Source organism: Rhinatrema bivittatum, chromosome 6 (genome assembly GCF_901001135.1).
Source record: "Rhinatrema bivittatum chromosome 6, aRhiBiv1.1, whole genome shotgun sequence".
Taxonomy (NCBI): Eukaryota; Metazoa; Chordata; class Amphibia; order Gymnophiona; family Rhinatrematidae; genus Rhinatrema; species Rhinatrema bivittatum.
In genome coordinates this window covers 90,025,143-90,042,032 of record NC_042620.1, presented here as the reverse complement: position 1 = coordinate 90,042,032, position 16,890 = coordinate 90,025,143, and the positions used below count along the sequence as shown (strand labels likewise).

The following is a 16,890-nucleotide window of genomic DNA, read 5'->3' as shown; positions in this document are numbered from 1 at the left end:
GATAAATCAACAATCATATAAAACCCTAAAGTAAGAATCTTCGCAGGAAAATATTAGAGGGCCTTGTTTACTTAGAAGTTTGCAGAAACAAGAAAAAACCCCGCACTTGAAACTTTCCAGCTTAGGGGCGGAGCAAGATGGCAGATGGTGGCAATCTATGCTGCATTGTTGGTCTTGCCCTCCCTTTCCTTTTCTTTTTTCTCCTAAATTCTTGCTAAATTCTGCAATAGTGCATTGTTCAATACGGTGCTGGTCAGCCAATAACCTCCAAGGATGGGCCACCCAGAGGAGTGATGGATGAAGGTTCCTTGCCATCCTCTGTGGTCCTTGATGTCTTAAGCCCGGAGATTTGGAGGAAGCCGACAGGTCCAATATCGAGGGTCCTGGTTAGTCTCATAAGTGGTTGCCAAGTAATGATGTCACCACAGTAGAGGAGCCAACACAATTTCAGGTGGGAGTCTGCATGCTTTCTTTACCTGGGGACTTGGGAATGCAGTTGCAGGTGAGAGAGCTTGATAAAGCTGGAGGAATGGCAGGGATGACAGGCACTAATTTTACCCTGGAAGCTTTTTGGATGGCAATAGAGGGACTAGGGAATTCTTACCAAGTATCAATCCATGGATGAGAGATTGTTTGTTTTTTTTATGAGAAATCTCTTGAGGAAAACAACAAGAAATTTGACTTATTGGAACAGAAAGTTGGTAAGGTCCAAACTAATGAGTCTGTTCCTATTAAAGACATTTTATACATTGGAAGCTGTAAAGTCTGGAGAATATTTCTAAAGCAACGAATTTGCAATTAATACATTTTCCTAAGATAGGAAAAGTGAATTGTTTACAAAATATCTATTGGAGATTTTCAAGATTCCACCTAAATCATTACCCCCATAGCAAAGGCTTTCTATTTGCTATCCTCTAAGGGAGCCTTGCAAAGGGAGGATCAAGGTAAGGTTTCTCCTATTCCATTAGATAATATTTATTTATCTAATTATTTATTTTTAAAGATTTATATTCTGCTACATACAGAGTCTGTTCTGAGCAGATTGGTAGACCTGATTGACAAACTTAAGAGTAGTAAATCACCTGGACCGGATGGTATACACCCCAGAGTTCTGAAGGAGCTAAAAAAATGAAATTTCAGACTTATTTGTAAAAATTTGTAACCTGTCATTAAAATCATCCATTGTACCTGAAGACTGGAGGATAGCTAATATAACCCCCATATTTAAAAAGGACTCCAGGGGCGATACGGGAAACTACAGACCGGTTAGCCTGACTTCAGTGCCAGGAAAAATAATGGAAAGTATTCTAAACATCAAAATCACAGAACATATAGAAAGACATGGTTTAATGGAACAAAGTCAGCATGGCTTTACCCAAGGCAAGTCTTGCCTCACAAATCTGCTTCACTTTTTTGAAGGAGTTAATAAACATGTGGATAAAGGTGAACCTGTAGATGTAGTGTACTTGGATTTTCAGAAGGCATTTGACAAAGTTCCTCATGAGAGGCTTCTAGGAAAAATAAAAAGTCATGGGATAGGTGGCGATGTCCTTTTGTGGATTACAAACTGGCTAAAAGACAGGAAACAGAGAGTAGGATTAAATGGACAATTTTCTTAGTGGAAGGGAGTGGGCAGTGGAGTGCCTCAGAGATCTGTATTGGGACCCTTACTTTTCAATATATTTATAAATGATCTGGAAAGAAATACGACAAATGAGGTAATCAAATTTGCAGATGATACAAAATTGTTCAGAGTAATTAAATCACAAGCAGATTGTGATAAATTGCAGGAAGACCTTGTGAGGCTGGAAAATTGGGCATCAAAATGGCAGATGAAATTTAATGTGGACAAGTGCAAGGTGATGTATATAGGGAAAAATAACCCATGATATAGTTACACAATGTTAGGTTCCATATTAGTTGCTACTACCCAAGAAAGAGATCTAGGTGTCATAGTGGATAACACAATGAAATCATCAGCTCAGTGTGCTGCAGCAGTCAAAAAAGGAAACAGAATGTTGGGAATTTTTAGAAAGGGAATGGTGAATAAAACGGAAAATGTCATAATGCCTCTGTATCGCTCCATGGTGAGACCGCACCTTGAATACTGTGTACAATTCTGGTCGCCGCATCTCAAAAAAGATATAATTGCGATGGAGAAGGTACAGAGAAGGGCGACCAAAATGATAAATGGAATGGAACAGCTCCCCTATGAGGAAAGACTAAAGAGGTTAGGACTTTTCAGCTTGGAGAAGAGACGGCTGAGGGGGGGATATGATAGAGGTGTTTAAAATCATGAGAGGTCTAGAACGGGTAGATGTGAATCTTTTTTTACTATTTTGGATAATAGAAAGACTAGGGGGCACTCCATGAAGTTAGCATGGGGCACATTTAAAACTAATCGGAGAAAGTTCTTTTTCCCTCAACGCACAATTAAACTGGAATTTGTTGCCAGAAGATGTGGTTAGTGCAGTTAGTATAGCTGTGTTTAAAAAAGGATTGGATAAATTCTTGGAGGAGAAGTCCATTACCTGCTATTAATTAAGTTGACTTAGATAATAACCAATGCTATTACTAGCAATGGTAACATGGAATAGACTTAGGGGTGGATTTTAAAAGGAGCGCGAATAGCTTACTTTTGTTTGCGCTCCAGGCGCAAACAAAAGTACGCTGGATTTTAGTAGATACGCGCCCCCGGACCGCCCCGGGCCGTAGCCACGCCCCCGTACCCGCCCCCAAAACGCTGCCGACACGACCCCGAAACGCCGCGACGACCGGGCCTGCCCCCGACACGCCCCCCTCGGAGAACCCCGGGACTTACGCGAGTCCCGGGGCTCTGCGCGCGCCGGTAGGCCTATGTAAAATAGGCTTCCCGGCGCGCAGGGCCCTGCTCGCCTAAATCCGCCCGTTTTGGGCGGATTTAGGCGAGCAGGGCTCTGAAAATCCGCCCCTTAGTGTTTGGGTACTTGCCAGGTTCTTGTGGCCTGGTTTGGCCTCTGTGGGAAACAGGATGCTGGGCTTGATGGACCCTTGGTCTGACCCTGTATGGCATGTTCTTATGTTCTTATAACATGAAAATAAAAAACAACAGACAGTACAAGGATAGAAACACTTGCCTTGAGGGGAGCAGATATGCAAAATTAATGACAGTTGCCCCTTAAATCCTGATATCTGGGGAAGCAGGGGCTCCCTCTGGTATCGCTGTCCAGCGGCGTTTTCCGGTGGCAGCACGGTCCGGCACCGAGACACGTCAGCAGCCCTCCTGGAAGTCCCTGCGTTTGCGCAGGAACTTTTTAGATTTAAAGCCCTTAGCTCAGCACAGCAATGCCTCGGCTACAGGCTTGCTTGAGGTGGTGCTCTCGCTTGTTTTTCTGCTTTGCTGTTCCTGACTCTGGACTGTACCTTTGGATTGCCCGCCTGCCGCCAAAACCCGACCCGGATTGGACCTGATTCTCTTTTTGCCTGCTGCTTGCTCTGACTCTGGATTGTTCTTGGGAATTGCTCTCCACTGTCTACTCAGCCTCCACTCTAGTGTGTTCACCACAACCTAAGGAAAGACTGTTATCTACTAAGGGATTCACAATCAAATCCGTAACACAGAGCCAAAATCTGAGCAAATAAATGCATTTTTAATGGTTTCTGGTGATATCCAACCATATTATTGAATTTTTCAAAATTTACATTTTTCAACGCAAGACCCCATCATTCATATAACAGATGTGGTTGTTTATAGACCTTCATACCATCCCACGGTTTTTTGGGCTTATCTGCTCCTTGTTTAAACCGCTTGTGGGATCATCTTTAATCATTGGTCTTTCCACCACCAGTAACAAATTCTTTTTTATATTTTGTTTTCAAAAGTTTTTCTGTTTATGTAAAAATATGCAATATTCTTTTTCCAAGCGAGTATTAAATTCCTCTTATCATTTTGCTTAAATAGAAGTAAACTTAGGATACTTTCCTTTAGCTGATAACAGAGTACATTTCGACGTGATCACGTTTCACGTCCCGGCTGCCTCAGGAACCTTTCTGATATCGGGTTTACTCTCCGTTGCTAGTGGGATGTTCTTTGGGAAATGCCGCACCACGACAACGTAATGACAACGCTCGCGGATTCAAAAACCTAAAATGAAACAAAGAACATCCCACTAGCAATAAGAGTAAACCCAATATCAGAGAGGTTCCTGTGAGGCAGACGGGAGCACGCCAGTGGGATGTTCTTTGGAAATGCTGCATCGCGACGACGTAATGACAACGCTCGCGGATTCAAAAACCTAAAATGAAACAAAGAACATCCCACTAGCAATAGAGAGTAAACCCGATATCAGAGAGGTTCCTGTGAGGCAGCCGGGAGTACGCCAAAGCTGGGAGATATGTGCAGAATTTGGGCCGGTGCATGCCAAGTGGATTTTAAAAGGTACCTGCATATGCGCGTATCTACCAGAACGCGTACAAAAGTTTTTTTCCAAAAAAGGGGCGGGATGTGGGCATTCCAGGATTTATGAATGAAACCAGCTCATAAATACTACGTGAAAAAGCACACACCGGGGCAAAAAGTCAAGCGGAAGAGAGGATTGCCAAGGAGATAAAAAATGGTGACAAAACATTTTTCAGATACATCAGCGAAAAGAGAAAGGTCCAAAGTGGTATAGTGAAATTGAAAGGTGATAATGATCAATGTGTGGAGAGAGACGAAGAAATGGCAGAAATATTAAACGAATACTTCAGCTCTGTGTTCACTAAAGAAGACCCTGGAGAAGGACCATCTCTACACAACAAGAAACTGGAAGGAAATGGAATAGATGAAAATCCTTTTACAGTAGAAAATGTGTGGGAAGAGCTAAAGAACCTGAAAGTGGACAAAGCCATGGGGCCTGATGGGATTCATCCAAGGATATTGAGGGAGCTCAGAGATGTTCTGGCGGGTCCGCTGTGTGACCTGTTCAATAGATCCCTTGAAACGGGAGTGGTGCCGAGTGATTGGAGAAGAGCGGTGGTGGTCCCGCTTCACAAGAGTGGGAACAGGGAGGAGGCTGGCAACTACAGACCGGTTAGCCTCACTTCGGTGGTGGGAAAAGTAATGGAGTCACTGCATGAAAGAGAGAATAGTGAACTATCTACAGTCTGGAGAATTGATGGACCAGAGGCAACATGGATTCACCAGGGGAAGATCCTGTCAAACAAATCTGATTGACTTTTTTGACTGGGTAACCAAGGAATTGGATCGAGGAAGAGCACTCGATATCATATACTTGGATTTCAGCAAAGCTTTTGATACGGTTCCGCACAGGAGACTGGTCAATAAAACGAGAAGCTTGGGAGTGAGTGCCGAGGTGGTGACCTGGATTGCAAATTGGTTGACGGACAGAAGACAATGTGTGATGGTAAATGGAACCTTCTCTGAAGAGAGAGCGGTTTTAAGTGGTGTACCGCAAGGATCGGTGTTGGGACCGGTCCTGTTCAATATCTTTGTGAGCGACATTGCGGACGGGATAGAAGGTAAGGTTTGTCTTTTTGCGGATGACACTAAGATCTGCAACAGAGTGGACACGCCGGAAGGAGTGGAGAGAATGAGACGGGATCTAAGGAACTGGAAGAGTGGTCGAAGATATGGCAGCTGAGATTCAATGCCAAGAAGTGCAAAGTCATGCATATGGGGAGTGGAAATCCGAATGAACTGTATTCGATGGGGGGGGAAAGGCTGATGTGCACAGAGCAGGAGAGGGACCTTGGGGGTGATAGTGTCTAATGATATGAAGTCTGCGAAACAATGCGACAAGGCGATAGCAAAAGCCAGAAGAATGCTGGGCTGCATAGAGAGAGGAATATCAAGTAAGAAAAGGGAAGTGATTATTCCCTTGTACAGGTCCTTGGTGAGGCCTCACCTGGAGTACTGTGTTCAGTTCTGGAGACCGTATCTACAAAAAGACAAAGACAAGATGGAAGCGGTACAGAGAAGGGCGACCAGGAAGGTGGAGGATCTTCATCGGATGACGTACGAGGAGAGATTGAAGAATCTAAATATGTACACCCTGGAGGAAAGGAGGAGCAGAGGAGATATGATACAGACTTTCAGATACTTGAAAGGTTTTAATGATCCAAAGGCAACGACAAACCTTTACCATAAGAAAAAAATCAGCAGAACCAGGGGTCACGATTTGAAGCTCCAGGGAGGAAGATTCAGAACCAATGTCAGGAAGTATTTCTTCACGGAGAGGGTGGTGGATGCCTGGAATGCCCTTCCGGAGGAAGTGGTGAAGACCAGAACTGTGAAGGACTTCAAAGGTGCGTGGGATAAACACTGTGGATCCATAAAGTCAAGAGGCCGCCAATGAAGAGTGGGTGACTCGCCAGAATGTTGGCTACTGCCTGGACACAATACCCTTATTCAATAAACATACACATGGTTACTGTGACTCCAACATCACTCTAAGCTTCAACAGCAAGAGGAAATGTGGAAAAAAGGATTTGCACTCACAAAAGGATTTGCACTCACAAAGCCGGGAGTAGCTGGCTTGTTACGGCGGTTACTACCCCAAACCAAATGTGCCTGATACTTCACTTTCGATGCACATCCAGCATAGCTCTCCGCTCCAACGGCAGGGGAGAAGAAAAACTGATACTTCACGCATACCCAGCATAGCTTCAACGGCAGGGGAGAAGAAAAAAGGATTCACACTCACAAAGCGGGGAGTAGCTGGCTGTTACGGCGGTTACTACCCCAAACCAAATGTGCCTGATACTTCACTTTAGATGCATATCCAGCATAGCTCTCTGCTTCAACGGCAGGGGAGAAGAAAAACAACCAATAAGGGCTGTATAACATAGTCTGGATTAAAACAAATGGGCATGGGTGTAGCTTGCTTGTTGCGGCGGTTACTACCCCTACTACCCCCTAACTAATCAAGCTTGATATTTCACTTGGATGCAGCTCCATCACTGCTCTCTACATTAATGGTGGGGGAGGAAGGGAAATAGAACCAAGAGCTAAAAGAAACAGATAAGTATGAGAGAAAAAATGTGTGAAGCTTGCTGGGCAGACTGGATGGGCCGTTTGGTCTTCTTCTGCCGTCATTTCTATGTTTCTATGTTTCTATGTTTCTATAACTTTACTTCTGCTATGGATGACGTGTAAGTCCTAAAACGAGCAAAACTAGGATAGTCAGTGGGGTTTTAAGGGTAGGGACTAACAGGATAAAAGAGAGACCTATACCTGGGCAAACTAGGAACGAACTGCGGAAACTGGTGATTGCACTGGCACACGTATCTACTAAAATCCCCTACTTACGCAGTAGACGCGGTATTTACAGACATATGCACACATCCATATAAAATTGTGTACACAAGTATGCTTGCACAGCCTGTTGTATGCCATGCATGCATATACGTGCATATGTGATAAAATGGCTGAATCCTTTGGCGCAAGCTGGCATTCGTGCGTACGTGTGCACCCGCATGGCTGTTTCATGAATTATTTTATAATTGCAGGATTAGAATTTTTCCAGATGTCTTACATGTAACTCAAATAAGTAGACAGCAATTTTTGCTCTTGAGACCTAGGTTATTGCAGGTTGGGGCTATGTTGTTCCTCGAATACCCTTCTAAATGTTTGATTAGATACTGAAATTGTTGCACGTCCCGTCCGCGCTAGGCCCACGTCCGTGCCTGCTCAAAACTATTTAAAGCACATAAAACAGTGTTTTATGCATATAAGTGGCTTGTAAGAAATGTAGCCGTCTTTGCACATGAAAAGAGCACAATAAAGCAGGTTCGTGCATACTTTAATGTGCACAAAAAACAGGCATTCCAGGGGATGGAGTTTGGATTTCCATGCACACTTTTGATTTAGCACTAACAAGTGCAACTTTGTGTGACCGAGTGTGTGCACATACTGATGGCTAATTTTCAAAGTGAAACTGTGCCCTTACTTTTGCTTTGAAAATTATTGGAAAGACGTCTGGTAAAATATACTAACATACTTTTTGTTCTTTGAAAATTCCCCCCCTAGTTACAAAAGCACATGTTCGCTGTAATCTACCTATTAATACTTGATAGGTACTTAATTCCTTCTACATCTGGGCCTGTGTAACCTTTAATAGGCCTCTCTGAGCTCAGGTTATCAACTGTAATGGGGTAATCACATGAATATTATGACTCCTTCTCTCCTCGCACCTTTGGAAACATAGAAACATAGAAACATAGAAATGACGGCAGAAGAAGACCAAATGGCCCATCCAGTCTACCCAGCAAGCTTCACACATTTTTTTCTCTCATACTTATCTGTTTCTCTTAGCTCTTGGTTCTATTTCCCTTCCACCCCCACCATTAATGTAGAAAGCAGTGATGGAGCTGCATCCAAGTGAAATATCAAGCTTGATAAGTTAGGGGTAGTAGGGGTAGTAACCGCCGCAATAAGCAAGCTACACCCATGCTTATTTGTTTTACTCAGACTATGTTATACAGCCCTTATTGGTTGTTTTTCTTCTCCCCTGCCGTTGAAGCAGGGAGCTATGCTGGATATGCTGGATATGCATCAAAAGTGCAGAGCGGGTGCCAGGAACATGCTGCTAGATCATCCACCCCAGCACAGGCTGCATGCATGTCTGTGACTTGTTAAGTTATAACACGCATCGGGATCCTGCCTGAATGAAAGACTTTATATGACAAGGTGTACTGTGGGATTTGCTCAATTAGCTTATATCCCTTCTTTTGCGCTGATTACAATTGTAAAATGAAGAAAACAAAATAGCCTTGCTAAAGGTAAAGGTTTGTACTTTACCTGCATAATTACATATGGATGTTAAGGTATACAGATATTCATTCACAAAATAAAATAGCATTGACTAGAAATGAATTTTTATTCCCCAATAATTAGTCCACACATGAAAGAGCCTGGGGCCTGAAACAGGGGACAGGCCAGATGGAAGTGCAAGAATAGAATTGCCAGCCAATGAGATATGGGAAAAAGGGCTAGATTTTCCTATGTCGCAGGGCTCCCTGAATCGCGCGCTAATGAGGGGCTGGCCTGCGAAAGCTGGCAGCGATCGCACCTCTGCGGTGTGATCGCTGCCGGCTTTCGCACCCAATAGCGCCATCATAAAAGGTGGCGCTATTGGGCACGAAATAGGCAGCGAAAAGGGTTCTTACCTTTTTGCTGTCCGCGATGTCCTCGCAAAGACTGCCCCAGTGCCGCCCTGACTCCTCCTGTTCCGGTCTTGACGCCGCCCCCATTTAGTGATTGCACGCGAAAAGGGACTTTTCACGTGCGATCGCTTTGGAAAATAGCCCCCTAAGATTGTTCTTCTCATACAGGCCGATACAGTGCAGCGGGTCGGAAGACGGATGCTCAATTATGCCAGCGTCCATTTTCCGAACCCGTGACTGTCAGCAGGTTTGAGAACCGATGCCGGCAAAATTGAGCGTTGGCTGTCAAACCCGCTGACAGCCGCCGCTCCTGTCAAAAAGGAGGCACTAGCGATGCACTAGTGTCCCTAGCACCTCCTTTTACTGCAGACCCTAATTTGCATAGGCCACCCTCCTGAATCGCACGCCCAGGAGAGTAGCCTGTGCACGCACCAGGAGAGCGGGCAAGCGCCCGCTCTCCCGGCGCGTTTTTCTGTATCGGCCTGTTAGTTATTAAGGCATATTGCACTATGTACGGTGAGGATGTGGGAGAGTCAGCTCCCTAGTGTCCCAGTTCAACCTCCAACCTCCAGCCCTTTTCTTCCACCGACTGGTCTTATAATTTGTTCCAAGCACTTACTGTACTGCACAGAAAAACTGATATTCTCATTCCTCAATGTCTATTAAATGGATCAAATAGAAGGAACTGAAAACTAAAATATTTTTTGGTACAGATTATCAAGTCATGCTGTACTATTGAGAAAACTAAATTCTTAATTACATTTTACTTTGCACAAATTGGTTTTTATTTAACACACATTCTGCTCAATGTGCAACTTGACCTTGATGGGGAACTCCTAATTGCATGACTCCAGCAGTTACAAATGTAGAGGAACTGTGATCTATGGCTTACACAGCACTGAACTACAGTTCAGGAGAATGCCTGGAACTCAAGTTCAAATTCCTTCTAATTCTGGGCCTGTCTAACCTTTAATAGGCCTCTCTGAGCTCAGGTTATCCAACTGTAGCGGGGTAATCACATGAATAGTATGACTCCTTCTCTCCTCGCACCTTTGGAAACTTATGCAGAGCAGGTGCCAGGGACATGCTGCTAGATCATCCACCCCAGCACAGGCTGCATGCATGTCTGTGATGTTAAATTATAACACGCATCGGGATCCTGCCTGAATGAAAGACTTTATATAAATTGGTTATTATTATTAACATTTTAACAGCTCACCTACCCCCTCACCTGATAAAAACTAGGTGACATTGCCTTCTGCAGGGAAGGAAATAAAGTAACATTTAAACAAATGAAATGTGAATGATGCTATTTTCTCATTATGCTCCCCAGCCACATGTAGCAATTTCCTTCCAGAAATGTAACCTAGATTTGCAGAATACATTTAAGTAGCTCATATATCAATAATAGATTCTCCCCTGTTGAATGGATAAATAATGGAATCTTGAATTCTCTCACTTGCTGTTTTAGAATTACACTGACTCATCCATATTTGGAGGAAGATGTGATACTCCAGAAATCCTTTTGTCCAAAGGATGTCATTTGAGTTTTATTGAGTTTCCAACTTCAGAGATAGAGATTCACAGCAATAATCCTCTTAGTGAAGGCACTCAGAGTAATAGCTCCGATGTCACTCACATTGCTCCACAAAAGCTTGTTCTGAAGTTGCGTGCAGGTGAGTTCTCTCCTTACTGTTCCAGCAGAGTGATATAGTTCCTCTCTGCTAATCTCATTTTATTTGGCCTCTTGGACCAAAACAGAATTTATATTTTTAGTATATATATATATATATGTATATAAAGAGAGGGAGAGGGGGGTTGATGTAGTTAACAATTCTTTTTCAAATGAAATTCTTATGAAAATGGGAGAGTCTTGTCAATCAGTTCTATATTTCCAAGGATTCTAGCATGAGCGACCAACTGGAACTTCACAGTTGATGTACCAATGTAAATTAAAAAAAAAAAAAACTTGAAAAGTTGGGGGAGGGGGGGGGGTTTGCACTGAGGAATAACATTTACTGTCTCTAAAAGTGATAATTCTCTAGGTGCAATTTTCAAATAGCCCCACATAGTCCTAAAGCATGAGGGTGCTTTTAGTGCACATGCCATATGCAAATTTTCAAAGAGAAAAAATAGCAGGTAGTTTGCCTTTGAAACTCAATGCAAAGTAAGCAAGCTAAAAGCAGCCTCTTGCTTTACACCTGCTCTTTTGTGCAGGCAACTGAGGGGTAAATCAGCAGGAGTACTTGTGAAAGTACTTGTGTAAGGTAGTCCCCTTTGTTTTTTCGCCTTCGTACTTGTGAAAATGACATGCATGAGTGATTTTGTTTCCGCGCCCCCCCCCCCCTGCCCGGAGGGCACCTCTGGATACCCCTCCTCGCAGCACAGCATCACGAGCTATGGAAGACCACATGTCTGAGGGTATGGCGTATCTACTTTAAGCCGGCCCAGAGGAGTGCAGTTTTTTGACAGCTTATTATATGATGGCTAAATTGCTATTTACCCAGGTAAATGGCTTTGAAAATTGCTTTCTTGATGGCCATGAATGAAACCCCATGGTTCCTCCACTTCAGACACGGATGTCAGAACTGGCAGCGAGTCGGGGTTGGGGCAGATTCTGATTTAGCTGAAATCTCAGATATGAAGGGCAGAGAGCCAGGCCTAAGAAAAAAAGTTGCTTTCTATATATTTTTTTAATCTTATTTTACAATTCTTTTTTTTCTAAAAGCAATCCTTTTTGAAAGATGACCGCATCAGATGTTCATATCTTTGTCTGAAGACATCTCAGTTTTGTTCTGAGTAATTGCTAAGAACAGAATTGTTGCTGGGCTATTTGTAATCCGATAAAGAGTTAACATGAACCAGCCTGGTGACCTATAGTGCTGCCATGCAGGAGACCAGGCTCATGATACCCTGGTTGGATGGGGTTGGGGATGCTGCTTAGGCAAGGCTTACAACCCCTGAAAGTAAGTCCCCCTCCATTGCACAGTAACGTTGCATCCTGACTGGCTCAAGAGCACCCGTACCAGATTCTGAAGGGGGCCCTGGTCCACCCCTTTCAGTCAGAGGGCTGCTACTTTAATGAGCGAGCAAATGGTGGGAAGGGGAAGGAAACACAAGTGGGTAAAAAGGAACCCCCAAATCAGCTTCACTTGAGGAAGACTCCAACGGAAGCAGAAGGAAGCTACTGCCATAACCCCACCCACAATCCATTAAAAAAAAAAAAAAAAAAAAAAGATAAGGAGTTAATATGGCAAGCAAATTCAAGCTTCTTGTCCAGCTGCAATGAAGGGTGAAGAGCAGTCCATTTCAGGGCTGAAGTTAAGTGCATTGTGGTCACAATGATGACAATGGATAAAACACTATTGGCTGAAAGAAAGAACAAGATGCTTATGAGGATGAACCCCTGGGCTTCCTGCCATCTCACCCTTTCTATAGTTCCATATTTTTAGCAAGGGTCTTGGAAACTAGGCTTGCCTTAATGCCTATTGCATTCCTTTTGGGTGGGCTGGTGTGCTAATTTGCTGACTAGGTTTGCTTTGACTTCACTAGGTAACGAAATGACACTACAAGTCAATGTACGCCAGACTGAAGATTATCCTGTGGATTTGTATTACCTCATGGACCTCTCTGCTTCCATGGATGATGACCTCAACATGATTAAAGAATTAGGATCCACTCTTTCCAAAGAAATGTCTAAATTAACAAGTAACTTTAGACTGGGTTTTGGTTCTTTTGTAGAAAAACCAGTTTCACCTTTTATCAAAACAGTTCCAGGGGAAGTTAACAATCCTTGTAGGTAAGTACCTGAAGTACTGACTGTCTTCCAGTTAAATTATGGTTTAATATAATATATGCACAGAATGAGGCCTGGTGAATTTCATACTATAGTGTCTATACATTCAAATTTGTACTTGTTGCTTATATTTCTATGCCATATGCTAATTCAAAAACTATATTCAAATGTAAATTGTATGAGACGCCCACCTACTTCATTTTTATCATTGATTGTTCAAAGGATTGTATTCATGGCCTAGACACCTAGTGGGTGATTGTTCCCAAATAATGAGTAGCTAAGGCAGCAAGACTCCCCAGTATGCATACCAGATAATGGACATTTTGGCATGTGTGAAAAATTGGTGTACAGAATCAAATTCTTATTAGGAACAATTATTGTTGGAACAAAAATATGCATTTTTTGAGAGATTTGTTTTTAATGGTGAGCAGTATAAATCCTCAAAAAATGAAAGTGCCAGTATCTACTGGATTATTCAAAGTACCATCTTGCCTGTTTTGTCATTCTGTTCCTCTTCAAGTCCTGCTCCAAAGTCTCCTTTTCTTTTGCCTTAATAGTTTTCTTAAATTTTCACATTTTTGTGTCAGAAAAGATACATACTCATCTATGGCCATGTCCCCATTTACTTTAAAAAAATAAATGGAGGTCGCTATTCACTGACACTTAGTCGGCTGAGTTCAGCTTATCTGGCTAAGTGAAGGCATCTGAATATCCAGCCACATTCAGTGGCTGCTGCAGACAGATAACTATTTATCCAGCTATTAGCTAAATAGTGGGTGGGACAAGTGCATAACAAGGAGGATCTATTTGTTCAGCTAACTTTGCTGGATTAAGTGGTGATATTAAGCCTTATTCAGCTAACTTACCTTAGATGTATCAAAATGCTATGAATATAGTGCCTGGGATATAAAGGAGGCATGGTTAGGCTAATTTCCCTGCTCCCACATCGCATAGGTAATTTCCGCAAGAAGCAATACATTTATTGCACCTGCACTGATCAATGCCTGCCGTTTGGGTAAAAGAGAGAGAGAGAGAGAAAGAGAAACTCTGTGAGGAACACCATGTCACTCTGCTATTTATATCACTGTAAAAGGGGGCACTTTTAAATCGGAATGGGGTTGGGGTGGGGTAGGTTTGGGGGGGGGGCAGCTTTACATACACAGTAGGAGGTACAAACAGAAACTTTGCGGTAGTGCAGTTGGATTAATGGTGTTGGGTTTGCCCTACAGAGACCGAGACAAACTCGTAAAGCCTCTGCTATTACTGGCATCAGTAGCATGGTATATTCTTGGTGTTTGGGTAATTGCCAGGTTCTTGTGGCCTGGTTTTGGCCTCTGTTGGAAACAGGATGCTGGGCTTGATGACCCTTGGTCTGACCCACATGGCAATTTCTTATGTTTTTAAGTATTTTGTCTTTTGAAGATAAGTTAAGGGTATATTAGACCAGCAGATGATTAATTTAATGATGCTGTTTCTGACACTGTCTGCAGACCTTTGCATGGCAAGAGACAGGTTACTGAACTTATAGCACTGTTTGTCTGATGCTGTGTCTTATCATCTTATATGTGAAGCCTTTTACCATTTTCCATAATTAAGAGTTATAGATTCTGAGGCATACGTTTTTGCTTTTTACTTCTTCTGTTTTGTTTATTTTGATATTTATACAAATTGAACATTTTGAATGTATTGACATCTATTAAAAATTGACTATATATGTAATAATACTAAATTGTATTTATAAATTGTTTCATGAGCAATGGGCAGATGGTATATACATGCTTGGGTTCTGAAAGAATTAAAAAATGGAATTTCAGACCTATTACAAGTAATTTGTAACCTATCATTAAAATCATCCATTGTACCTGAAGACTGGAAGGTGGCCACTGTAATCCCAATTTTAAAAAGAGCTCCAGAGGTGATCCGGGAAACTATAGACCAGTGAGCCTGACTTTAGTGCTGGGAAAAATCATAGAAACTATTATACAGAATAACATCACAGAACATATAGATAGACACAGAAAGCATGGATTTACCCAAGGGAAGTCTTGCCTCACAAATCTGCTACATTTTTTTGAAGCGTGAATAAACATGTGGATAAAGGTGAACTGGTAGATGTGGTATATTTGGATTTTCAGAAGGCACTTGACAAATTCCCTCATGAGAGGCTTCTAAGAAAACTAAAACATCATGGGATAGGAGGCAATGTCTATTTGTGGATTGCAAACTGCTTAAAAGACAGGAAACAGAAAGTAGGATTAAATGATCCGTTTTCACAGTGGAAAAAGGTAGACAGTGGAGTGCTTTAGGGATCTGTACTTGGACTGCTGGTTTTTAATATATTTATAAATGATCTGGAAAGGAATACAAGTGAGGTGATCAAATTGCAGTTGACACAAAATTATGCAGAGTAGTTAAATCTCAAGTGGATTGTGATAAATTGGAGGAGGACCTTGTCAAACTGGAAGATTGGCAGATAAAATATAATGTGGACAAGTACAAGTTGATGCATATAGGGAAAAATAACCCATGCTTTAGTTACATGATATTAGGTTACATATTAGGAGTTACCACCCTAGAAAAAGATCTGTGCATCATAGTTCATATTACATTGAAATCGTCAGCTCAGTGTGCTGTGGCAGACAAAAAAGCAAAGAGTATGTTAGGAATTATTAGGAAGGAAATGGCAAATAAAACGGAAAATGTCATAATGCCTCTGTATCGCTCCATGGTGAGACTGCACCTTGAATACTGTGTCACTGCATCTCAAAAAGATATAATTGCAGTGCAAAAAGTATAGAGAAGGACAATCAAAATGATAAAGGGCATGGAAAGGCTCCCCTATGAGGAAAGGCTGAAGAGATAAGGACTGTTCAGTTTGGAGAAGAGATTGCTGAGGGGGGATATGATAGAGGACTACAAAATCATGAAAGGACTTGAACAAGTTAATGTGAATCGGTTATTTACTCTTTCGGATAATACAAGGACTACAGAGCACTCCATGAAGTTAGCAAATAGCATATTTAAAACAAATTGGAGAAAACTCTTTTTCACTCAATGCACAATTAAGCTCTGGAATTCGTTGCCAGAGGATGTGGTTAGGGTAGTTAGTGTAGCTCGGTTTAGAAAAGGTTTGGATAAGTTCTTGGAGGAGAAGTCCATAAACTGCTATTAATCAATAGTGAATAGCCACAGATTGTTGCCAGTATTTGTTACATGGGATCTAGTTAAGGTTTGGGTATTTGCCAGGTGCTTGTGACTTGGATTGGCCACTGTTGGAAACAGGATACTGGGCTTGATAGACCCTTGGTCTGACCCAGTATGGCATATCATATGTTCTTATGTCAACCAGAATTTTCTGTGTCAACCAGAATTTTCTTATGTCAACCAGAATTTTCTGCTCTGTCTCCAGTCCAGCTTTGAATTGTGAGAATTTTAAGACAAGTTCCACAATGATTTGCAGTGATCACAGTACTGTCTCTTTAAAAGTACAAAAATGGACTTTTTCCCATCTCTTTCCTGAGATTTTTTTCCAATTAGATTCCCAGGGAATTGGAAAGAGTAAAATGAAAAAGAGTGGTGTAGGCTGGCTCCTATGGTTTCCATTGGAGGAAAAAATAAAAAAAAACCCCATTTTCCTCTTATAGGAAATAATGGGTAGTACATGGGTAAAAGGGAGCCTTGCCTGGACGTACTCTTGCTCTAAACAGAGGTAAATGTATTCAGGGAAGAGGCCTTGAAAAGGTGAATAGAAATCACATATATAGATGAATGAATAAAATGGCAAATGTCGTAATGCCCCGTATCACTCCATTGTTAGGCTGCACTTAGAGTACAGTGTGCAATTCCCGTCACCACATCTGAAAAAAGATATAGTTACATTAGAATAGGTACAGAGAAGGGTGACCAAAATGATAAAGTGGAAGGAACTTGTGAGGAAAGGCTAAAGAGGG

General features: G+C 42.2%; 1 protein-coding gene across 3 annotated transcripts in view; it reads left to right on the top strand.

Moving 5' to 3' along the window:
• The window catches only part of ITGB6 (integrin subunit beta 6), a 239,099-nt gene that overhangs the window by 86,594 nt on the left and 135,615 nt on the right, over positions 1–16,890 (top strand). For all 3 annotated transcript variants that reach the window (XM_029605586.1, XM_029605587.1, XM_029605585.1), the window contains 2 exons: positions 10,616–10,820; positions 12,697–12,943. In XM_029605586.1, coding sequence (XP_029461446.1) covers positions 10,616–10,820; positions 12,697–12,943 — 452 coding nt within the window. The remainder of the gene's footprint in view (positions 1–10,615; positions 10,821–12,696; positions 12,944–16,890) is intronic.